Source organism: Elaeis guineensis, chromosome 8 (assembly GCF_000442705.2).
Source record: "Elaeis guineensis isolate ETL-2024a chromosome 8, EG11, whole genome shotgun sequence".
Classification (NCBI taxonomy): Eukaryota; Viridiplantae; Streptophyta; class Magnoliopsida; order Arecales; family Arecaceae; genus Elaeis; species Elaeis guineensis.
The window spans coordinates 9,715,950-9,742,079 of NC_026000.2; the positions used below are offsets into that span (position 1 = coordinate 9,715,950).

The following is a 26,130-nucleotide window of genomic DNA, read 5'->3' on the forward strand; positions in this document are numbered from 1 at the left end:
GCATGGGGCTCCTCAGGAGAGCGACATTTTTAGCGCTGGGCTCGGTCGCGAAGGCAGAGGGCGAAATCGTACAATACTCTTGAAAATCCACCTCTTCAAGATAACCATGACTCAAAAGTGGCACCTTTAATTTTTTTAATATAATCCAATATATAACGCATTCTGTATCGGGACTCGTTTTTCTGCCGGCGATAATTGCATGGAAAGTACCCTCTACGGGCGTTTCAAAGGATTTTGATGGTCCACGTCAAGTCCAAACCAGCAAAAGGGATTTGAAACAATACATGCTGCAGCACCGGTGGTTAGCGGTTGTGCGATGAAATTAAGAGTGGGCGGACGCTGGTTCCTTTTGGACGTGGAGGATTTTTCACGTTTCTCATCTGGGTGTTTGTTGAGTGGAGATATGATTTTTTTTTATTTTTTTATAAAAAATTGATGTGAAGAGATCATCTTATGTTTTACAGAGTTTAACATATGTATTTCATAGAAAATCTGTATTTTGAGATCTCACGATGTATCGGATTTATTTTTTTTTTTTGAAGATTTTGATCTCTATTCCATGAACAAGATAATCCGTAAAAATTATAAATTATTAGAATAAAATTTTTTTTACATGCACCTTGATGATCTAATCAAATCGAACAATTCGTTCTTTCACCTATCCATATAATAATAAAATGATATATGAGTATTAGGAGTGACATTTCATGTTGACACTTAAGATTATATGATAATCTTCTATAACATCATATATCAAATTTTATTTTTTATATTTTTTAAATAAAAAATAAAAATATAATCTATATCTATATAATAATAATAGAGTGACACGTAAGAATATAGAATAATCTCCCGCAATACTACATATCAATATTTTTTTTATTTTTTTATATTTTTAGATAAAAATTTATATAATCAGAGTAAAATGATATATGAGTATTAAGAGTGGCATTCCATATTTATACGTAGAGTTATATGATAATCTCTCGAGACGTCACATGTCAAATTTTTTTTATATTTTTTAAAATAAAAAATAAAGATATAATCTATATCTATATAATAATAGTAAAGTGACACGTAAGATTATAGGATAATTTTTCATAATGTCATGTATCGAATTTTTTTAGATATATTTTTAAATAAGAATATAACAATAGTAAAGCAATACACGGATATTAGAGTGGCATTTTGTGTTGATACGTAAGATCTATATGATAATAGTAAAGTGATATACGAGTATTAGAGGTGACATTCCGTGTTTACATATAAGATTATAAGAAAATCTCCGACAATACCGTGTATCAATTTTTTTTAATTTTTTTATATTATTTAAATAAAAAATATAAATATAAATAGTATAATAAAAAAATAATACCAAATACAGCAACCTCATTGATTTGGAATGTCATGTTTAGAAAGCAGAACTCTCAAAGATTCTTTTGATTTCATCATAAAATTAATTGATGAAAATAATTTTTAATATAAAATATTATCATTATTATTAATTAAATTTTCGTGATGCAGAAGTTAAATGCTAGTAGTCTCGTAGTCTAAAAGTTAGATCTAAGAGGAGCCACATATTCTAATTAAATATACATGCATATGACCCTCAGAGAACATGACATGTTTTCATATTAATCATGCTTTAATTCAATCAGTTTTTATTTTTAAACTCCATTTTAATTGGAACAGATTCAATTGACGCATTACCTGGCCCCATGTGCCAAATATAGGTTTAGACCTACATCATAATCACCATATCATAGCCAAAACTGCACCTCATTAAGCCGATGCTCATACAAAGTTTTTCATGCTACCCTCAAACTCCAACAAAAATTTGGACATAAGTGGGTCCACACCCATGCACTAAACCAGTCCAGAAAATAGATTCAAAAGCATATAATGGGTTAGCCCGAGCCCTATGTGCATGGATCTCACTAGACTCACTAATTCCCCTATGGTCTATGAGACCATGTATCAAGCTCCTAAGTGGACAGATATTGCATTTGATGTTTCACTGTCTAGGCTATGTACGTCATTCTTATTACTTCTATTTATTGGAAACTATTATGATGGTTGGCGAAATCGTTGGTGTGCTAGATTGATCACATTCATTGGTACAAATATGCCAATAAGGGAACATGGTTTAATTTGCCCTAAGAAAATGACTTAAAATTTCTAATTCGAAAATATTACAACAAGAAAAAAAGTAAATAAGGGAGTGATAAATCACATATTGATGAATTATTCAACAAATATTAATTGCATGTAGGGGTGGCAATCAGATTGGATCGAGTCATAAACGAGTCGGATCAGATACGAGTCGAGTTAGAAAATATCAAATCTGAATCCGATTTGTTTATTAAACATGTCAGATTTTCATGCCTGGACCTAACCTATTTAATAAACATATTATCCAATCCGATCTATTTAATCTTTTTATCAAACAGTTAACCTATTTAATCGATCCGTCCAATCCGTTTAACTTGTTTATTAGATGAATAATCTGTTTAATTGACTCGACCCAATCTGTTCACGATTAGAACATCAAAGAAGGAAAGAGAAAGAGAAGGCTCAGATTTAGTATTTCATTTATAACTAAATCAAAACAACAATAATCGGTTGCCTGTAGAAAAAGGCCGTCCAAGATTATTGTTGTTAGAAACAATTGAATCAATTGAATCGGCCAAAAAAGATATTCCAAAATCATCATAACCTCCCTACATAAACTTTAAAACAAACCTCTACACATTTTGACATTCAACATAAAAAATAAAAATCAAAACTTAAAAGAATATAAAACAGAATACAAAATTAATGGGAGGGAAAAAAAAAAGAAATTATATCTTAGAAGGATTAAGGAAGCACAGAAGGAGAAAAGGGAGAAAAAAATCCAAGATCTCGAGTGGCCAACCCTCCTCAGCGACGGTCATTGGAGAAGAAAGAGCATCGACCACCGAAAGAGAAAAAAAAGAGAAAAATTCTAGATCTCAAGCGGCCAAGGCACCAAGCGGCACAATTGCACAAGCCTCCTCGGTGACGGCCATTGGAGAAGAAGGTGGCCGTTGGGGAAGAAGGCACCAGCCAGCGAAAGAGAAAAAGAGAGAAAACCCTAGATCTTGAGCGGTCAAGGCACCAAACAGCACAATCGCACAAGCCTCCTCGGCGACGGCTGTTGGGGAAAAAGGCACTGGCTATCGAAAAGAGGAAAAAAGAGAAAAATCCTAGATCTCGAGCACTTAAGGCGCTAAGTGGCACAACCGCATAAGCCTCTTCAGCGACGGTCGTTGAGGAAGAAGGCACCAGCCACTGAAATAGAAAAAGAGAGAGAACATAGCATAGATGGTAGATCCTTCGAGTGCTGACGAAGCATTTCCTCTCAAGGATCGAAGGAGAAAACTAAAGGAGAAAGAAAACTGAGGGAGGGTGGAAGCATCGGAGGAGGTGGAAGCATCTGCCGATGGCCATCGAAGAAGTGGAGCTGTGGATGATTGAAAGAGAAAATTCTAGAGCATCAAGAGTCGAGAATGAGATGGGATGAAAAAATGGAATGGGATCGAAGTGGCGAACAGCGGAATTGTCGAATAACCAAGTCCGAAAATCAGAACTCGGAACTCCTAAAGCCTAAAGCCCCTAAAAGATTCATCTGTCACAGTTTAAACGAGTTATAACCCGACTCGACTTGACCCAATCCATTTATTAAACGGATTAAATGGGTAAACTGTCTGAAATCTGAATATGATCCGATTATTAAACAGGTTAAACAGATTAATCCGTTTATGATCCGAACCTATTTAATGCAAATCCATATCTGTTTGAAGCGGGTCGAAAATGAATCGGATTAACGGATCAAATCGATTTTTGCCACCCCTAATTGCATGAAGGAAAAAGTAACTGGATACAAGATACATATTGTTTAAGATGTAATGATCATTGCACTGCAGAATTCGATATGCCTATGAGTGTCAGGGATGTAGCATACCATTGACGCCCAATCAATCTTTTTCAAGTTAGAATGTGACCTCATGTTGGAAAACTTTAGATACAGGTTAAAGATGCTAAACTCTTTTGATGTTCTTTATACCACATAGGAGAGAGTAGCAACCTTGTTCTTTGTTCACGAAGTAGTCATATATATATATATATATCAATCTTTTTCAAGTTAGAATGTGACCTCATGTTGGAAAACTTTAGATACAGGTTAAAGATGCTAAACTCTTTTGATGTTCTTTATACCACATAGGAGAGAGTAGCAACCTTGTTCTTTGTTCACGAAGTAGTCATATATATATATATATATATATATATATATATATATATATATATATATATATATATATATAAAATATAGAGTGCAAGAGACCTCTAAAGAAAACTTCTTTCTTGTATTAGTAACTCTATCCTTGGCACCTAAATGGTTAGCTTCATAAATAACTCTCCTTACATAGTTAATTCTAGCAATCAACTATCAAGATATGGTCTCTCAAACCTTGACCCCTCCAACCATCAGGACATAAATTATTAATTAAATCTCAATTGATACAATATTATCAACTATCTTATTTAAGTTGGTCAATAATTAATTAATTATTATCAATATTTTCTTGATAATAAATAATTTGAGTTGGACATACAATATTATCAACTATCTTATTTGAGTTGGTTAATAATTACTTAATTTTTAGATGCAAGAATGTCACTAGATCCCCTCTTCCTTCAATTCTTCTTTCCACACCAAAGAGCATCAAAATGGGAGCACCAATGTAGAGTAGAAGTGAATTTGTCAACTCAATAAATAATAGAGAATGCTGCAGTGCTTAACGAATGATAAGACCCTCCAATCTTCGAGAAGGTTAGTTGCTATATTTTTTTAATAAATTTTCAACTTCAATAAAGTACAGTGTAGTTAGTTAGTAACTTGTCAACAATTAAGATTTGGACCCTAATCCTATGTCGAGTATAAATTTACTTTCAAGTACATGGCTATTGGTTATCGGCAAGAAAAAGGTCCACAAAAATTGATGGGCAGGTCCGGTGCAAGCTTCCGCCGTAGCCTTCGGTTGCTTTCCCCGCAGAAGAAAGCGAACGAACGAACGAGCGAACGGAAAAAAAAAAGAAAAAGAAAAAAGAAAGAAAGCCCCCAATAAAACCCGAACCCATACCCCCACTCTCCACCGCCTTCGACTCGAAGAAGCCCAAGAGACCGAATAATTCTCCAATTCCTCCCCCTTCCCCTCTTTATTAATTCCCCCGACTCCTCTCGTATTCCCCCGTATTTGTTCCTCTCATCCCATTTATTCCCCGAATCCGAGAGAGATTAAGAGAGGGGAATGCGAGAGGGCTGCGTTCCTGGAGTTGGATTCGATCGCGGGATTTTCGTCTAGGGTTTCGCGGATCGGGCGATCGGCGGGCCGATCGATGAGAGCCCCGACCGGCGGGAGCCCTAGGGTTAGATGCTCATCGCCGCCGGCCTTCCCGCCCTGGACCTCTCGGCCCTGCTCCAGTCCGTGCTTGCCGCGCTCGTCATCCTCTCCGGGGTGCTCCTCCTGGTAAGGAAGGCCGCGTCCAGGTACTTCGTCGTCGACGCCAGCTTCGAGATCGCTACCCCGAGGTACGAGGCGCGGCGCCAGATGTCGATCGGCGGCGACAGTGGCGGTGGAGGCGACGTTTGTGCTTCCTGCGGGAGCTTGGCGAACAAGAAGTGCTCCGGGTGCAAGAGCGTCCGCTATTGGTAAGTGCCATAGCGTTGCCGGTCCGTCTTGTTTTGATTTTTCTCGACAAAGATTCTTTTTCCTCGATTTGTTTTTTCCTTCCTTAACATTTTACTCAGTATTGCTTCCAAGGGCCGTTGATTAATTAATTTAAGTTGGTTTCTCAAATTGATGATGAGAGACTCTGTATTTAAAAGCCGGGGTTTGTCCAAGAAGTGAAACTTTAAACAATGCTTTTCAATAACCCAGAAAAAAGAATTTTATTAACGAGTTTGATTTTCAGAACACGTTATCTAGAAACATGCTTGATTCGTTGGCTGAGAAATTAGTTGTGCCTGTGTTTTTTGATGGTCACCATAATGTGTGATAATGAAGTCCAGTCATATGGGGAGTTTGATGTGGGAATCATAGGAGCATCCGGAATTTTTATAGAGCACACTGTAATGAAGACTGGTGATAGAAACGAACGACACTTTTTGTTGATTCAAGGAGCCTTGTCTATCTCTTCAAACAAGGGGAGATTGGAGTTTAAGGTTTTTAACGTTTACTGGGTTTTAAGATTGCAGGATGTTTAAGCTATCACATCTTTAGTACCCCCGATACAACTCCTGAAAAAAAATTATAGACTGTGTTTGAATGCATAAATCTGTTGTAGGCCTGTCTAGTGTTTGATGGATTTTATAGTTCATCATCTGATGGGATCTAAACAAGAGATCCAGGAGTTTAATCAATGTGGTAATTGTTTGATATATATTAACGATGTATGAACTTCCATCTGCAATGTTGTTGGTTTACTTTTATGTGATTCATAACCAGGTCGGACAATTAGTTATTCTAAATTAGACTAGGGTAGGAGATGTTTTGGTATGTATGAAAAAAAGTATTATGAATATCTCGTGTCTGGCTACTAGGAATTTAGGCAAGACAGATTTATAATGACATGTGAGATTGTTGATCCTTTTGCTACCCCCTTATTTTGTGTTTTACACATCAATAATCATAATATGCTCTTCATGTGCATCAATATATGTTCTTTCCCTTTCTCTCAAGTTTTGTACTCATGCAAATTCCTGTTCTTTTTTTTTTGGCTTCAACTCTCAAGTCTCAAGATCATTGAATGAGTGGATGATTTATGTTAGCATCACACTTATTTGGAAGGAAAAGGTTCAAACGCCAAACAGAGGAAGTTGTTCTTGTTAAACATGGAGAGACATGTGTGTATACATTCATGTTGGCTAGCATGCCTATAAAAGTATTATGTCATATCTTAACCTACTTGTTGTGGGATTGGATTATGGTGGGTGAATTGGAGGTTTCCCAGAGACTTGTATGCACATGCCCCTAAGATATAAAGGAAGATGTCAGTAAGGTAATAATATGGCATGCATGTCGTATGGATTATACTTTTCTTAGTGAAGGTTGGTGTAAAATCTAGGATAGGTTTCAACTGTCATAAGGGTTTGCTTTGTAGTTATTTTGTTGCTCCTTATTGTGTTTCATGAAGTACATTAGTCTTAGAGGCAAAATGTTATATCCTTACCTAAGGGGATCTTTTATATACCTTTTAGGTTATTTTCTGGTTTAGTGTTTGATATTGGTCACACCACAGCCTCTTTTTAAGTTTTAAGATCTATAACTTGTCTGCTTATGTTGGTATGGCCAAGTCATATATGGGCACTGTAAATATTTGAAGAAGCTTTATGGGTCAGAATACTTTGCATCTTACATGTGCTTGGGTGGGAATCCAGACCTAAAATATACAAGGTAAAGGAGAAAAGTTAAGAAAATAAAGAACTAAAGAAGAGGGAAGAGAAAGCATATGGGATGGAAAATAACGAACAGGAGAAAAGTGGAAGAAGGACACCATTTCTTTTTCTCCTTTTTTTTTGTTCAAAATCCTCATTTTCGTCCTTTAGATTCTATACAAGACACAAGGTCTAGGAGATCTAGTTTAGGTGAATGCAGAGAAATAGGAGAAGAAGAAAGTACTGTGTATTCTTTTTCTCTGGTCCTTTATTTTTTTTCCTGTTTGGGTGGGCTTTTTGTCAACTAAATCTTGATAAGTTACCTCTATAGGCCTTGGATCTTATACTTGTTTGGTGTTTTTTTTTTTTTTTTGGTGTAAAATACAAAAGATTTACCTCAGTGAAATCAGACCTGAACTAATTCTAGATATTGATTATGGGTTTGTCACCTTTATCCTTTTGCATCAAAGGGTTGGGCACATATAATTTATGAGATAGCATTGCACAGGTGAGAAAGTTGAGGTACATGTGTGGTGATTAATAGGAAGAATGAGGTTATAAATGATTACATTACAACAAGTGTAAGAATTAACTCAATAAGGATAGGGATAGTGGACACAACAGGATAACAGCAGCATTTTGTGAACAACAATTCTAGAAAGTGGCTTAGTGAGGGCCTAGAGTTTGTGGTCGGGTATTTAGAATGAAATGGACAGGCTACATGATGATTTTGGTGAAGTTGTGAAGACGGAAAAAGTTTTAGGTTATTAGAGGGGCTATGCACCTGATTTTTAGGTGGTGGGGACAAGTCATCTCAATATGAAAAAGCTTTTGGTTATTATTTGTTTCTGTACATTATCAGTTACAGGTAAGTAATCTTTGAACATTTGCAACAAAGCTTGAATAAATACGTATCAAAGGCACCTACCTATTTATGAGCTAAAATTATCTTCCACTGTTGTCTTTGTTGAAGCTGAATATAATTGCTGGCAATGGACTCAAAAGGATCATTATATCTGTTGTGAATAATGTTAAGTTTGTTTTATCTTTTTCCTCCTTATAATACAAGGGCAAAATTGTAATGTACATGATAATAATTTCCTCATGGATATACTCTATATACACTATTAGAAAAGAAAAGACAACAATTGCAGAAAGGTACCTAAACTTGGAATGCTTGGTATCGTATGGATTTAGATTTTTAGAATGAGAATATGGAAATAATGGAATACAAACATAAATATGATGTTTGACCTATTCTTTTGGAATCATGAGAAAATTGAAGATTTTTTTTCCACAAAGGGGTGAGAGAAGGGAGTTTGTGAATGCTAGAGTGGGAGGAAGAACTGTCTGGTAATGCTTGTGTGAGGAAGAGGCAGTTGACTAGCTCAGTCAAAGAGTTAGATGTTGAGGTTTGTCTAGACTTAGGTTAAAAAAAAAAAAAAGAGTTGGAGGAGAGGTTGGGGAATAATTACATATAATATATATTTATTTTATGATTGTGTGTTTGTGGATGTGTGTCTCTGTAACTTTTGTGTTTGAATGTGCATGCATATGTATATGGTTTTGAATGACAAGATCTTTTGGAGGTCTTGTTTAGCATGCATCTGGGAGACAGTTTGAATATGTTGATAGTTGTATGTGCTCAATGATAGAGTAATGATGGAAGTTAAGGTGGAGCAAACTTAAAAAGTAACATGGAGCTGTTATCCTTTTGTGAGCTGAGATAATAACTAGTTTTGTGGGTTACTTGATAATATTTACCCCAAAAGGCTGTAGTATATGATTTATATATATACTCTACGATCCAAAATCAGAAATTTATATAGTGTAACTTTTGGATTATGTAGAACATCTTGGTGAATTCTGATGTGTTTCAATTGGGGCTTGATGTTTAAATTCTTAATTCTCTCACCTTTAAGTAGTTCTGGTTAACTGGTAAGAATTCGGAAAAGAAGACATAATGTGAAAACATACTAGCAAAAAATGATCAATCATGAAATACTCGATGTTAATATGCTGAATTATTGGTTTAGATGATTGGAAGACATCTGTATATCATATGTTAGGATTAGTATTTTGATTTGGAAGTTGGTTATCTCCCATATGACAATGGCATGCTAGTTTTATGTTTAGATGGCTAAACTAGGTTCTGAATGTCTAACTTGTGATGCTTTTTTTTTTTTTTTTATGTTTATTGTGCGAGGGTGAATTTTCCATGTCCTGTTGCTGGTTTAAATTTGAGGGAGGAGGGTTTATGTACAAGTGCCTTAAATGAGATTTAGAGTTGAAAAACTTCCTCGTGGAGTACCTCGACCTATGCCTATCAAAAAAAGGAGACTTATAAATACTTTAATTTGGTGAATGAGCTTTTTTTTTTTTTTTTTTTTTTGGTGTGTGCGTGTTCATGTGTGTGTTGAGTGGCAAAGGTGCTGTCAATTGGGAGTAAACAAAATATCATCAGCTAGATGATTATCACTGTGTAACATAGTTAATTTGGCTTCCCATTTTGTATTCTCTTTCTTTGTTTCCTTTACCTATGGGTTTTGGTAACTAATTAGATCATGTAGGAAGTGGCTTCTGCAGGTACGTTGGAGGTATCATGCAAGTATAAAATTTCAAGCCATTTTGGTGGTCCAGGCATAATTAAGCTATCCATAATGCGTGGTTTTTGAGAAATTGATACAAATCTTAGCATGGAATGAGAGTAAGTAGTGGTGTTCAATGGAATGACTTACTCCAACTAGAGAGTTGATCTTCAGTCTCCTCTTATTTCCAGTTGAAGGGTTTCTGAGGTTTTCCATGCTTCTTGACATGATTGGCGAAAAACAACTATAGGTGATAGGGAGTCTTATGCTTGGCTGTGAGGATTTTATTTTATTTTATTTTATTTTTGGGTGGTTCTTTTTTTTTTTGAGGGGGGTTAGGTGAGAAGGATTTTTTTTTGTAAGAATTCATAAAGAAGAAGGTAAAGGAGAAGGGATGAAGAGAGGTGAAAAAAGAAGATGAAAGAGGAGGAAGAGGAGAAAGAAGAAGATAAGGAGAAGGCAGTAGAAAGAAGTCTGAGTAAAAGGATGGCTTAGAGGAGGAGGTTAACTGGTATGCAATTGACAAAGAATGAAGAACTAGTGGATTGTTGTTGGAGGCTGGCCTTTGAGAAACCTCCTCTTTTTTGGATCATGAAGTTTTTATTATTTGTGGAGGAAGGTTTTGACAATATGTCATATATTTGGTAATAACTCATTATTCATTTACTTAATTACAAGTCACAAGTTGTCTAAGTTATGAACATAGGTACATATATTATGTATATTTACTTTATTGAAGTTTAGTTGATAACCAAAAGTTTTTGCATAACTTACTGGTTATAAGACATATGCTACTTAACACATAAAAGTTGTCACAATAATAATAAATAGTGAATGATAATTAACCTACATTGTGCACATGCCAGACTTGGTTGTTTCTTGTGCTTTAGGCAATGATTAAGCGGGCAGGTCGCTGGCAACAACCAAGAACTCAGGTTAGCTGCTTTGCCTCCAATCGCGGATGTGGTTGTCATATATGCCGCCGACTATGAATTGGTTTCAGCAATTGTGATGGACATGATCACATGATTACTTGTGGAACTTGGTCTCTATGTTTATTATTTGTTTGTTTCAGTTGTAACTAGAAGGAATAGAAATGGATTCCTTGGAACTGAAATCTACTTAACCATTCTATATAGTGTATGTCTTCTGTTCTAGACCATACTTCAATCATTTGGTTTGCCCTTCTCTCTCTCTCTCTCTCTCTCTTAAATATTTGAAGTAGAGAGGCTATTGGTAGTGGGATGGGAAATTGGGGTGGCTTTTATGCTATGTGGGGCTACCTCTAATTTGGTAGGAGGCCACTTCGTGGTGTATATGGCTTGATATGTAGGCTGGATGCTTATGTTGCTGGTTTTTGGTGGTTAACTAGCTTCTTTGGAGTTGCTCACCTCTATGACTTAAATGTTTACAACTTTTTGAGTTATATGGAAACAGATAGGCCCTTAGATTGGATGCGAAAGTAAGATTTCTGTTTGCATTATAACTGGTTCTCCGATTTGCCCATACAGATTTGACTAACTATGTTTAAACTAATAAGTTTCACTGAGATTGTTTCAAATTATCTTGAGATGGTTATTTCTAGTTCTGCTATGACTCCTTGACTTGGATGGAACGTCACGGATGTTGAACTAAGGAATCTCCATTGCAGTTTTGTAATATTAAGGTTTAAGAAAATTCTCTGTTCTGTAAGTGGCATTCATGGGGTGATTAGTCCTTGTATATATTTTCAAGGGGCATTGAAGCCTGTCTTAGAACACTTTTAAAATGAAGGCTTCTTCTGAAATCCAGTTGTCTATCACGCTGGCTTGCAAATCAACCTTCTGATGCTATTATATTTCTTGACAATTTTGCTTTCTTGTTGGAGAGTCCTTGCACCATTCACAGCATTGTCCAGATGTTTTGAGAACCTATTATTGATGTTATCAGCCATGTGCATTCATATATAAACATTGCTACATCTTTCAGGTTTCAGCTTACTATAAGGCTGTTTGAAAACATGCCTAAATGTAAGGATGCCAGTGCCTTCAAAGACATTAGTGCAAAAGTTTTGTGCTAGCTGATCTACTTGGGAATCAAACAAGGTTTTTTGAGATGATTTGTAATTAAAAGATGGGTAGATCGTGAAGTATCGGGCTAACACTTTAATGCTCTCTGCTTATAGGCTGCTCTCAGGGGTGATCAATGCTGTCTTTTTTTGGTTGTATAATTTTTGGTATTCTTGTTTGTTCTTTTTGATGCTGGCTTTGCAACTAATTGTTATTTGTGTTTCTGTCTTCTTCTACTTGGAGGGTTTGTGGGTATGGTTTGTCGGAGTTCTTTGGGTTTTCAAGTCTTTCCTAATGTTCAAATACAATTTTGTGTGGCGTGCTTCCATTATTTTCAGAGAAGGGGTTACAGTGTGCGCATCATGGCTACATCCTATAAGTTTCTCTTTATATTGCCCCATCTGGGATCATTTTTGTGCAGTGAATCCTGCCAACAGAAAATATCATGTTTATCATATCATGGGTCTTTCAACTCTTTAAGTCTGTTCATCTTATTTCTTTTAGTATTTTATCACCCATCTATATCTGTAGTAGTACTATATTTGACATAACCTTAATATTTAAATCAGTTATTTTATTTCTTTTTCCTTTTTAAGTTTTAAAACTTCTGATAAAGTGCTACTACTGCATTCTCAGTTCACAAACATGCCAGTCAAAGCATTGGGAAGCTGAGCACAAGCATAAATGCAAGCAAATTAAGTTGTTAGATAAGGCAGAGATTGTTGCTTCTGGAAATGTTGCTTGCAGAAGAAGGAAATCTTCTGGCTTTAGCTCAATTTCATTAGTTCCTGCCCGAGGAACCTGCAAGGTGCTGCAAGAGCCAAAAAAGGTGATTGACATATTTGTTTTCACTTTTCATTATGTAAAGTGAATGTGCCTTTTGGTGTTGATTTTTCTTTGTTTTGCATTATTGCTGATTATGTTGTTCTGTGTCATCAGATTCTTTTTCCTTATGATGAATTTGTGGAGCTTTTCAACTGGGCTAAGCCAGGGTTTCCACCTTGTGGACTTATTAATTGTGGGAACAGGTTTGAGTTACTAAAATATTTTAAGATTTTATTTGGATATCTTATGATTCTTTTGCTGGTAACTATCTGGTCATTATTGATTTGATAAAGGGATCTCTGTAAGTGCATGACCTTTTTTTCTTTTGCAGTTGCTTTGCTAATGTGGTTCTACAATGTCTCGCATGCACTAGACCGCTTGTTGCCTATTTACTGGAGAGAGACCACAGTAGAGGATGTGAGTGACAAGACTCTGAGCAGATCTTTCTTAGTCTTTATTTGAATAACAGGGTATTGTTTTTATCTTTCCCATCATTGGTTCTCTGTGTAGGTTTTAGGAAACGGGATGATTGGTGCTTCTTGTGTGAGCTTCAAGTACATGTTCAAAGAGCTAGTAAAAGTTCTCAGCCTTTTCAACCTATGAATATTCTTAATCGATTACCTAATATTGGTGGCAACCTTGGGTATGGCAGACAGGAGGATGCTCATGAATTCATGAGGTATTTTACTTTCTTTTATCTGATTGAGCAGCTATTATCTTTTTATTACTTTGTTTAAGTCATTAATGCTTGTAGGTTTGCGATTGATACAATGCAATCGATTTGCCTTGACGAGTTTGGAGGTGAAAAGGCTCTGGATCCCAGCACCCAAGAGACAACTCTTATTCACCACATTTTTGGTGGTCATCTCCAGTCTCAGGTTGGATTCTGCAGCTTAACAATTTGTTGTCTTTTAATATGCTCATCAATACTCATTATATTAATTTGATGCATGGTTGGACATACTATGATAATTTAATTGGCTTAGTGGTGTTTGCATTATGATTTTTTTTTTTTTGGTTGCATTCTCTTTGTTTGTGCATTTAATATGTTTATGGGGTGCCTTCAGTGCTTGATAATATCTATGTTTGGATGCAAATTATGGTTCCAGTTAGATACGATCAATCATGGTCACATGTGTTGTTTATGGGCGAACATGTTTTACTCAGTAGTGCTTTTTTAAAGAAGAGTCCATGAGAAATAAATTAGAAAGTTTCGATTAAAGGTCTGTTCTTTCTAAGAATGTGGTTTTAGCTCAATCATGTGTACAAATTTAGATACATGAAGTCTAAGATTTGAACTTGATCTATACCAGTCTTGAAAGACAAGGGCCTGAAAGTATTCACTTGGTGCAACTTTAAAGGTTTAAATCAGTCATATAGAGCAAATGGAAAAGTGGATGAAGAATGGGGGAACCGAAAAGGAATACAGAGCAAAGATGGAGGAAAGGAAAAGAGGTTGGAGAGGTGTTAAATATTCTTTTATGTACCCTGTTTTTGTATTGGAGGAAGTATGATATGCTTCCTCTCATAACCAGTTGATGGAAACATCAGTAGATCAACTAATGAAATACTGCCAGGGACTAATTCACAGTAATGCAAGTTTGTTTTGGTAAATGACTTGTAGCTTGCCGGTCACAGTATACTTTTAATGTTCCTTTATTAGGATTTGGCAAAGTAATTCATATACTTTGTGTCTTGGCTTGTTACCTAGCTAACGTAATATTTATAAGTTATCAAAAATGTTTTACTTTTCCAAGTGACAAGATTTCCTTTGTCAGATATCTGAGATTCATTTCTTTTTTTTGCTGGTGCTGGCTTTTAAAAGGTTGCATATGCAGGTGGCCAAGGGCATTGCTTATTGCTTTAGTGGAATGTGGGTGCCTAGGCAGATGCTTGGGTCAACTTTATGTTAAAAAAAAATAACTAATTTTATAAATAGTTTACTTCTAGTATAAAATTGGAATAAGTCAGAGTAGATTAATAAAGTGTAAATCAAAGTTCACTTTATATTTGTTTAAGGACCTAAGGGTGTGTTTAGTGTTGCTTAAGAACGTGCTTATGTAACTTTTGAAGCAAAAAAAAACTGCTTGTTGGAAAAGATAAGGGGGTGTATGGTTTTGCTTAAAAAAGTGCTTTTGTGACTATTAAAGCAAAAAAAAAAAAAGCTTTTTAAAAAAAAAAAAGTATTTGGCATCATGATCTGAAAAGTACTTATACTAAAAAAGGGTCAAAAAACTTCTTCTAGAAGAAGCTAGAAAACGTAGCTTGTGGCTTCTCTTTTTATAAAGTAGAAGCAACACCAAAGATGCAGCAAGTGTCTGATAACTATCTTAAAAGTGCTTCCAGGATAACCTAGAAAACCTAGCTTCTGACTACTTTTATGAGAAGAACTTTCTAGAAATGAGAAGTAAAACATCAAACACACAATAACTAATTATAAAATAAGAAGTTGATTATAAAATTGCAAATTTTTCTGATTGATAATTTTAAAAACCTCAATACAGGGTGTTTAACAAGAACTTGTGCCACGTTGATGAATAATAAATATAAGTTTGCATATATTTAACTAAAAATTAACTTATTTTGTGAGTTATAGTGAAGTGTTTGGGCACGAGAAAATTATATTTGCTGTTTGTCATCACTAATAATCTCAAATCACACTGCCTACAGATAATCTAAATGGACATGCTTAGGTTACCCAGACCTAGGAGAGCTGCTAAGGGATGTTTGTGTGGCTAGATCACATATTGGGTTGGCCTCAACCTAGCTAGCTGTCTAGGTATCCCAAGTGACTGCCATCTGAAATGATGGTTGGAAAAAGAAAACAGAAAAACTTAATACAACCTACTTTGTCACACCCAAAATCAAATCTTTCACTAGCATGGAGCCTCATTCATGTGGTCCCTTCATGTTGGTGAGACTCATGAGAGGGTGTGTTTTTGGTGTTTGGAAAGAGAGAATTATTCAATGTCTCAGATAAACATAGACCTATCCTCAAAAGGATGTGTTCCTTGCCAAAAGAAACTTCTTTAAAAGAATCTATCTAGCGCTTGCTTGAGATGGCCTCTTGACAGAAACTAAAGGGAAGGAAGAGAAGAACAGTGGATGTATAAGGTGCCAACCACTTTAGGAGCCAAAACAATTTCTCAATGATGGTATATGAGCTTACCTTCATCTCTCTCTCTCTCTCTCTCTCTCTCTCTCTCTGAGTGTTTTGTTGGTAGTTGGTCTTGTAAAGCTACCTAGTGTAAGTTTCGACTTGGTACTTGAATATTGTCATGAATCAAGCTGTGGCATGGTATTCTGTATCGGTCCGAACTGACCGGCGCATTCTGTACCGTACCATACCAATAGAAAAGCGGTCTGGTTCATGCCAGATTTTTGAAAAATGGCTTGAACCGAACCGAACCGGTCAGTTTGGTATGGTACCGGTTCCGGTTCCATCCGGTTCGATTTTCGTTCTTTTCTTTTTGCCGTTGGATGTGATTTATTTTGATTTTTTTTTTTATTATCGGTATGGTCTGGTTTGGTATGGTATCATATCGGCCGGCAATTGACACGGATTCCGGTACCGAGTCCGTGAACCTGGAGCTGTCGGTTCAAGACCGTGCAAGAGATGGGCTGAACTGAATAAAGATGGTCGATCTTTTAATAGCAACCATTTATTCTAGTCACTTAAGATGCTCCAAAACTTCTTAGATATAAAATCATAATTCTGCAAATCCTCAACAGTTGTCATTTAACTCATGTACCAAGTTCTGCCTCCTTTTGAGCCAATCTTGTGATCTTCTATCCAACGTAACCTACTTTTAATCATGTAATTTTGTTGGTGGGAAGCCGTTGAAAGGGTCTAGGTGAAGATGTAAGGAGGCTAGTTTTGATATGAGGATTTGCATTCATCTTTGAGGTACAAGTTCTAATCCAGAAGATCTGCACTGCAAGTTTGAAGAGAAGACTCCTGTATAGAATATGCTGAAATTTGATGTGACAATTGATGAAATATGGGAAAATATTCATTGACTATAAGGATCTTATTTTACAACATCACAAGTTTATGTTCAACTCTGTTTTTACCACTAAAATCAGTTAAGTAGACATTGTACTGTTTGATGTGTGCATATAGAATATGCTGAAATTTGATGTGACCAGAAATGAAATATGGGAAAATATTTATTGACTATACTAGTACTCAAGGATCTTCTTTTACAACATAACAAGTTTTTACAACAGAATATGCTTGGAAGCCTGCATGATAGGGGCAATAGGGGTTGCCCCAGTTTCATTTCAAAACGGGGCTCTTTTGTAGATTTTGAATTGAAATCGGAACCATGCTAGTAACTGACTAGTCCAGTTTGGCAGGCCTTGGACTGGGTGGTTCAGCATCATTCAACTGAGCTTGGTTGGATATTTTCATTGGTGCATGAGTAGGTGAGAATGTTTTAGTTGTATAGAAGTTGATAAGGGTTACAATATATCATGTGTATAGGTTAATAGTTTGTGTCATGTTGAGCAAGTGATACTTGGTTATGAGCTCGACAAATTATTGATGCCCCTCATGGGTTTTGGTAGTTTGCTCAAAATACACATTTGAATCTTTTCAGGTCTTAGCACAATCTTCTTTTTTACATATTTTGTTAATCTCTCTGTATGCGTGCACAACATACTAGGATGTGGTAAATTTTTTCAAATATGGATGTGCTCATAGGAAAATGGACGTTCTTTATATTTATGTGCTGTAACAATATTTTCTTGTTTGTCATACTATAATATAGTTCTTACACCAACTAATTTTGTTTCTAGGTGATATGTACCAACTGCAATATGATCTCAAATCGTTATGAGAATATGATGGATTTGACAGTTGAAATTCAAGGGGATGCTGGGTCTTTAGAGGAATGCTTAGATCAATTTACTGTCAAGGAGTGGCTTGATGGAGAGAATAAGTATAAATGTGATGGGTAAGCATTTACCTTTTACAAATTGTCAACTTTGTTTCAGACATTTACAAACCTCCAGCAGAGAATATCATTTACTTGGATGTAAATGTCTCATATATTAAATAGCCTATTTGGTATATGCTGTTCTTTTTGTGCATTATGAACTTCTTTACAAACAGCCTTAGTTATGTTTTGTGGGCTAAGCTAGGTTTATTCATGATTTGATATTGTATCACATATGCTTCTTAATCCATAATTATCAACATATTAGAGTTACAATTCTAATTAGGTTAAACTTTTATAATCTGTAACTTTCTACTATGTGCTTTTACCATTATGTATCAACTTGCCAGTGACATAATCATTATGTCATTGATGGAGCTCGTCATGTGGACATCCATCTAGGATACTCGATGTAAGTAAGGGGCTGATGTTAACGTCTTGAAGTAACTGTGGTTGTACACACTAGTGTTGAAGATTCTATCAATCTCAAGCTCCTTTTTAGCTAATGCAAGAACAAAACTGGAAGCGACTTGCTTGAATATAACCTTGTTGTGACTTGAATCAGGGCAAGGATGGCTAGGGTATTTTTTGTAAGTCGAGCACTATAATGACAGCTAGTTACAAAGACCAGTCACTAAACTCCATGATTTGGGTGCTGGGTTCTTTCTAAGACAGAATTAAAATGATAAAACATAATACCCTGAAGTTTTCATATTTTCTTGGACCAAGATCAAACTGATAATTGTTCTTAACCATTTTATCATGGGTTGTGATTTGTGCCAGCAGGCATCCTTTGGGAGTTACCATGTGCCATTCAAGATAGTCAAGCCGTGCACTTTGATATTCTTGTATAGAGGTCGAGATTATCCTTAGCCATTTGATCCTTATAGAGGTGAAATTGCATTGAGTTGAGGATTGGTGAAAATACCAGACACATCAGAGAAAATACCAAATAAATGCATTTGTACATGTCCAACACCTACGTTCTTAAACAGTGGTCGTATGCCACCTGCTCATGTTTCAAATGCTAAACAATTATCCAGTATATGAAGAAGGTGCCGGCCAATGGCCCTAGGTCCTGTCAACTACCTTACAATTTTCATGAATGTTAAAATTACACAAATACTTGTTACATATGGGAAATAAAGGGTTTGGCTTCAATGTTGTGCCCACAATCTATATAGGCATTTATATGGATGAATATCCTGTTATGGTCTTCTTCATAGTTTCTGGCTTGTAAGTTATCTGCTGGTGCTTTGTAGTTGATATTATGCTAATCATTTTATCAACTTAAGTAGTCATATGAAGTTTTGTGTTGGTTCATTTTGTTCTCATTGATTCATTTATTTTTGTAGATGTTTGACTGTCTAGATGTTTAATACCTAGGCAGTTAGGCTACTGCCAAACAGTTGAATGTGACACCAGTTTTTGATATTTTCACTGGCTCTTTCACTATTTTCAGGCTTCCATCCCAAAAAACATTAAAACTATTAATCTAAAGATTACAAAAGATGCAATGTGCTTTAACATTATGTTATGCCTTCATTTTTTATTTTTTCCTTTTTATTTCCCATAATTTCTCCCCAAAACTCTGAAGTTTGAACCATCCAAATTTCTGAAATCCAAACTGAACTTTTGGACGTTGATGGAAGCTCTCTGTAGCACATCGGTACATAAGATGCTAGATATATCATGAACATGTAGATTGGCGTTCTCACACCCTTTGCATCTAGAAGGAAAGCAGAAAATCAGAAAAATACATGGTAAAGCATGGTAATGTTATGTAAGTGGGGAACCAATAGTGATTTCATCTGAGATCTGTTTGATTAGTGGTCAGTTCCACAAATTTTGATTTCCTGAATGTGTGAGTTTTTAGTATGTACAATTTGCATAGCCTTTTAGATGATGTCACAATCACAAGGCATGAGACTTTTTGCTAATAAGAAGTTTGATCTGGAAATGCATGGGGTTTGTTTGTGTTGTGCTTTGCTGGGTCATCTGTTGCTGAATGACTAAATAAGTAACATTTGGGAGGTGAGAACGTTTAACTATGTGGACCATGTAGTGTAGTGCATATTTTGACCACTACCAATGCTTATATACATGATCAACCATCTCTTTGCAATATAATGCCTTAGTTTTGAAAGATTTACTAGTAAGAAAAGTTACTGAAAGTTGCATCTCTTAACTATTCAAATCTTTCTGGATCTTGTTGCTGGAATGATCCATAGAAATAGGATTTATTTAAAGTTGAAGGCTTCCATGCATTTGGGATTGGTAGAGAGTTTTGACCATCCACAGACACATGCATCCACTGGAAGACTTTTTCAATGTGTTTGCATGTATCATTGATATGTTAATCATTACTAGAAATTTGAACTGTGAATACATGATAAATAAGATGGTGAAGAAGCTGAAATATTTGAGTTTCTAAAAGGAATCATCTTTTTCAAGGCAAATGCCAATGTCCTGGCTGAATTTCTATCAGGAATATTAAAGAACAATTTTTGTTGGTACTTCTGGTGTAGTCGATAAGGTGACTTAGAGAAAGAACATAAAAAAATATGCATGTGGCTTAGGAAACGTGAACTGAGAATAGTTATGAGATACTAGCACTGTAGCAATGATGATTTGTTTTCATTTGTTCCCACGGAGCACTACATGCCAATGCAAGCTTTTGTAAGTCATCAAAAGTACGACTAAACATGAAAGGAAATTTTTTCCATATATGTGCTAACTAACAGATGCAAATTTGTAGCATGCGATGATTACCTTTTCTAGTAGTTATTAATGAAGGCATTAGACACGTTGAATTGATCCATGTTGTGTTGAATAAATCTTCTTTAGTATCCATTTCAATTAATTTTGACTATTCATAAATCTTTTTTTATTTCTATACTCCAATGATTTTTCTGTTATCAATTTTATGGTCATCTTCAGATGCAATGATTATGTTAAAGCATGGAAACGTCTTACAGTTCATCAGCCTCCAAATATCCTCACAATTGCTCTCAAGAGATTCCAGGTTAGAACTACTGCTGTTTTTTTTGCAACCTATTATTTGTTGTAGAAAGCATAATTGTTTTTGACAGCTTTGTTTTGATCACATATGCAGAGTGGTAGATTTGGGAAACTAAACAAGAGAATAACATTTCCGGAGAACTTAGATCTTACTCCATACATGAGTGGCAATGGAGATGGCACTGATCTGTATTCTTTATATGCTGTTGTTGTGCACCTGGACATGCTGAATGCTTCATTTTTTGGTCATTATGTTTGTTATACCAAAGACTATGATGGGCAGTGGTATAGGATTGATGACTGCAAGGTAAATCATCTGTCATTATGCATTTTTTTTGTGGCACTTTTTTTTTTTTTTTGATTTGTTGGCCTCACAAATACAATATTGTAGGTCATGAATGTTGAAGTGGAGGAAGTACTTGCTCAAGGTGCATATATGCTCTTGTATAGCAGGTAATGATTCATTACTTCTGCTTTTGTATATGAATGTGAGAAACAATGTGCAGGTTTAGAAATCATTCATGTTACATGTTTTTTGGTCCATAAGTCATTATTTTGAAAATTGTATGTAACTAGTAGCTATGTAACAGAAATATGGATATAGAAATTTATTTATTCATTTATTCATTTTCTAAATGTTCAACTAATTGCTTACTATCCTCCTGCAATTTATGACTCCGTGAGCTAGTGCTTTTGTTTGAAAGCCTGGCTGTAAATTATAGATATAGGAACCTTTTCTAAGGCATGCTGCTTCGGATATATCCAGACAGATGTAATAAAACGTGGACAGAGCAGTGCTCATGTACTTTCGGGGAGAGATGCAGGGTGCATAGATTACATGGGAGGATTGGCACTGCATCTCTCTTGTTAATGTGACTGAAAATATCTTCTTTGTTCCGAACATGGATAGCGGTTGTGAATCACATTAGGATGCCAATCTAATTGGACCAGTTGGTTTGATTTGCCGCTTGTTTTTTGTGTCATAGCTTCAAATTTTGTCCTTTACTGAGGTCATAATCACCACGAGATCAATTCCCACAAATTTTAAACTGAGTGATTTTTCATGTTCTGTTGTGCAGGAAGACTGCCCGCCGGGAGCGTTTCCTTAAGCCCGTGGATCCACCAAAGCAGCAGCTTTCTGAAGCAATTCCCAAGTTGTCAAGCCCTTCCATGGGCTTAAACTCTATCAAGGTTTCCTGCCTGCCTTCTGATGTTGATAGCAAACCAAATTCTATTGAAGGTTCCTTCCTGAAGAATACTGGACATGAGAAAATATCTTCTGAAGGTGATTCTATAAGGAACAGAGAGCTGGAAGACATAGAAATGGATGCACCTGCCAAGGTAAACCATGCGACCTTACCTAGATGTTTAGGGAATATGAATATGAATGATCCTTTGTTAAGTTCATCACTACCGAAGGATCTTGAAGAAGGGAACCCTAGTCTTTGTTTTCCTGTGCCTTCTCTAAATATATGCATTTGAATTTTCCTCAGGAGCTTTCATCTGTCGAAATTCATAGAGTGGCAGAATCCCATGTTTGTTCTGATTTGGAAAGTCCTATGGAAGAAGATAATGATGGATCAACTGGTATAGCAGAAGCATCCAAGGTGTCAAGTTATGTACTGGATTGCTGGGTCGCTGGTCAAAGTATTGGTGAGAAGATAGCTGAGCCATCTTCTGCTGTTCCTACGATAAATTCTTCTTTTGAAAGGGTTCCTAGCATAAATTCAAGCCTGGTATCCGAACCTTCAGATGATTTGAAGCCGGAATCTGAGCAGGCAGTAGCAGCATGCAGCCCATCAGATTCAGCTAATGGAATTAGCAGGTTGGATGACACCTCCTTTATGGATAAAGGAAACAAAGGTTTGCCATCGTGTTGTGAGAATGGCTATAGAAGGAAACCAATGCCCCTATTTTCTCCTGGTTTTCTTGACAGGCCTGCTAGAAAGAAATCTGTTGATGGTAATGGACAAAACCACACAGGAGATCACGGAGTTGCTCTTGCTCCCAAGGTAAATGGTTACTACAACAGTCATTCTGATCTTGGCTTGTCAGAGCAAGAATCTGATAATTGTTCTACAAGTCTTAAGTCATCTTGTGAAAATGGCAAAGAGCTTCTTCCAGATGACACGTCATTCATATCTCATGGTTTTCTGAAAAGTTCTTATACAAAATCATCAGATGAAAATGGCAGTAAGAAAACAGAGCCTCAGAGATTTGATCATCATAGCAAAACCAAGTGCAATGGGTATGTTGAACGGGCTTCTGTTGACAAATTAGATTTTAGGCCAGAGACGACCTGCTCAAATGGCATAGACTTCCCTAAAGTCGTCCATGAGGAGTTCCATGAGACTGCTTTTGTTCGTGAAAACGGCAATAAGGTGTACAAGAAAGATGGTCCACTGACACCAGCTTTACAGAACATGAATTTTGGGTCCGGAGGGCAGCTGAAACCACCGTCTGGGTGCCTCAATGAGCATGACGTGGAGCAGTTCGGTAGTAGGTTGGCTTGCTCAGATTCTATGGAGGAAGATGGAAGTATTATTTCTGGGAATCAGTGACAGGTAATAGTTTGTAGATGTGGATACAAATTTCTCGGAAGATGATGACAAAATGTGTAGGCAATGATGGAACTGCAGCCTGGCCGAAGTTAACCGGAGGCAAGAAGACTGCCTGATTTGGTGGTTAATCATTCTTAGAGCACTTGCCAAAGAGAGGGGGCTTGCTTTCCCTCTTGTTTGGTATAATTATTTTTTCATGGTTCCACTGAAGACAGGAGTGGAGGTGGGCCTCTGAGTTTCCACACAATTTGCAGAATCTCAGAGGCTCCCCTAATGCCATGTTCCCATCAGTATTTGGTGCTGTGTATATTCTTATTTTTTTTTCCCTATTATCTCAAACTGAAATAAACTATATTGGTACGGAGCTATTGCCTGCTCCTTTTTATGCTGCAGATCATCTCCATTTGTGCAAGTGGATGTTGTGTCAGTTCTGATGGAACGTTGATTGCAAGCGATGTTATCGACTTTTCTCTGTTCAAATTGTCCTGACATCATGCAGTATATATATTTTGGAAGGTGCTTTGGTAACTCAGGTTTGTCGCTCAAACGTCACTCAGCTGGTGGGATCCAATCCTATTGCTTCCCCTTTGAATTGGCATCCTAATGTAATACATCATGTATGCCACAAAATGGAGCAATGTGGAAGGGGCAGGACAGCTAGAGTGACTTTTTTGAGTGATATTTCCGCGTAACGCACGCTAATGCCTCCGAAGCACAGCCCAGCTTTGGAACGTAAATTTTGGTATATTCTTACTCTGCAGCATCTCTCTTTGCGGGTTGAGGTGAAGTTTGTGTTTTAAATTTTATGCTCACTCCTAATTTCAAATGGGAACCCCCGACGCACAACCCAGCTTTGGAGCGTAAATTTTTGGTATATTCTGACTCTGCAGCATCTCTCTTTGCGTGCTGAGAAGAAGTTTGTGTTTTAAAATTTATGTTCTCTTAATTTCAAATGGGAACAGACTTTTTTTTATAAATTAACTGGACTAAAAGGATACGTAGGCTGATAAGCTGGCGATCAGAATTCTGTGGCACCACTTTCTGAAAGCGTTTATCCACAAATGGCTTAAAATGAGCTGTAATTTATTTTAAGGCATTAACTATACAGCAGGAAGCATTGTGCATCTGCTTCATTACCTAAAGCCTTTGCCGCTGTTTCAGGTCACAAATGCCATTTGACCCGGCTTCTCGTTTCCTACCAGCAAGGGATTTAAACTGCCAACGCTTCCCTAACCATGTTGTTGAGCATGCAATTCGGAGGGACTTCTTTATTTTTTTGGGTAAAATAAGAGACTTTCATCGGCTAAATTTTAAAAGAAAATTCATATACAAAATAAAAGAAATTACCAACCATTTTATTAGGATTAAAGATAATAAACAAACTCTGTCTCTGAGGAACCGAGCGGTAATCAATAGTGGATAATCTCTACTCTACCAAAAAAAAAAAATTAGTGGATAATCTCTGGCTTTTTTCACTTTACGGTGATGACCCTAGCTGGGTCGGCACTCCAATTCGAACGGGACTCGGCCTAAGAATCCCCGAATCAGACCCGTCCCAAATATAGGATCCGCTTTAACTATTAATCTTTGGAGAAATTTTCGTTTGAAATTTTGAATAACGAAAATATATTTTTTTTTTGAAAAAAATTATAATATGACTTCCTGCACAGGAAGTCATAATTTGACAACAGAATATCATAATATGAAAGAAGTATTTTTATCGAATCACTTTCCAACGTACATTTAATGCCTGCAGTTTTGCTTTTTCGTTTAAAATTTTAAATGATAAAAATACCCCTCCATATCTGAAAAAATTATGAGATCCTGTAATAAAATTATGAATTGCTACACGGGATGTCATAATAAGATAAGGGCATTTTTGTTATTCAAAAATTTTATAAATTTTCAATGATGAAGATACCTTTCCTACTTTATGACTTCTTCACAAAAAATTATGGTATCTTATATAGGAAGTCATAATTTAATCGTAGAATTAGAGCCGTCAAAATGGGTCATAGTCCGCAGGTTGGCCCGTTTAGGCCCTTAAAATAGTAGGACTGGATTAGTTTCTTGGTAGTCCATTTAATAAAATGATTTTTTAGCTTGGCCCGTTTATGGCCCGACCTATGAAGTGCTGGCCCGTCTAGCCTGTGGGCCAGCATATTTATTTACAAAAAAGAGAGACACAATTACATAAATTGTTAAATATTAAAAAGGGGGTTTAATATTAAAGTCAATCAAAACAATTCTACAACTGGAAAGTCTCAATTGGATTTTTACTTGGAGGAGCCAAAACTTGAACCTAAATATTTTTTAAAATTGAATGTGCTGCAATATTGAAAAAATAATAAATATTGGTTTCCTAATCTATCAAAAATGTGCAAGCTCTCATTTACACCCACAATTGGTTACATGGCATTGTTCATGATGGTAATATCTTTTTTATAATTTAAGAAAAGAATCTAAATTTAGTTGGATGCAAAATAATTTTTTTTTTAACTATTTATTGATCTTTGTTATTTGTTTCTTATGGATTATAGATGAAGATGATAATTCAAGTACAAAAGTTGATGAAAAATTACTAAAACAAGATTGTTAAGATTCTAATGTTACAATTGAGGAAGATAAAGATGATTATTGATTAATAAAATCTTGGTGGCAAAAATCTTGTGATAAAAATCTTGAGAATAT

General features: G+C 36.0%; 1 protein-coding gene across 1 annotated transcript; it reads left to right on the forward strand.

Annotated features, from left to right (window-relative positions):
* Positions 1-5,230: 5,230 nt before the first annotated feature.
* On the forward strand, positions 5,231-23,831 carry LOC105050349 (uncharacterized). Its single transcript, XM_010930320.4, has 12 exons — positions 5,231-5,731; positions 12,729-12,921; positions 13,032-13,120; positions 13,249-13,334; positions 13,428-13,596; positions 13,672-13,795; positions 17,718-17,875; positions 20,798-20,882; positions 20,973-21,185; positions 21,270-21,331; positions 21,958-22,219; positions 22,372-23,831. The coding sequence occupies exons 1-12, from the start codon at positions 5,454-5,456 to the stop codon at positions 23,437-23,439; spliced, it is 2,787 nt and encodes a 928-aa protein (XP_010928622.1). The 5' UTR covers positions 5,231-5,453; the 3' UTR covers positions 23,440-23,831.
* The last annotated feature ends 2,299 nt before the right edge of the window (positions 23,832-26,130 follow it).

What these genes read in the sequence shown, in the direction of transcription:
- LOC105050349 (XM_010930320.4), top strand. Translation starts at nt 5,454, where the DNA reads ATGCTCATCGCCGCCGGCCTTCCCGCCCTGGACCTCTCGGCCCTGCTC. An exon ending in TGCAAGAGCGTCCGCTATTG is followed by an intron (nt 5,732 to 12,728) that starts GTAAGTGCCATA and finishes CTGCATTCTCAG; the next exon opens with TTCACAAACATGCCAGTCAA. An exon ending in AAATGGATGCACCTGCCAAG is followed by an intron (nt 22,220 to 22,371) that starts GTAAACCATGCG and finishes AATTTTCCTCAG; the next exon opens with GAGCTTTCATCTGTCGAAAT.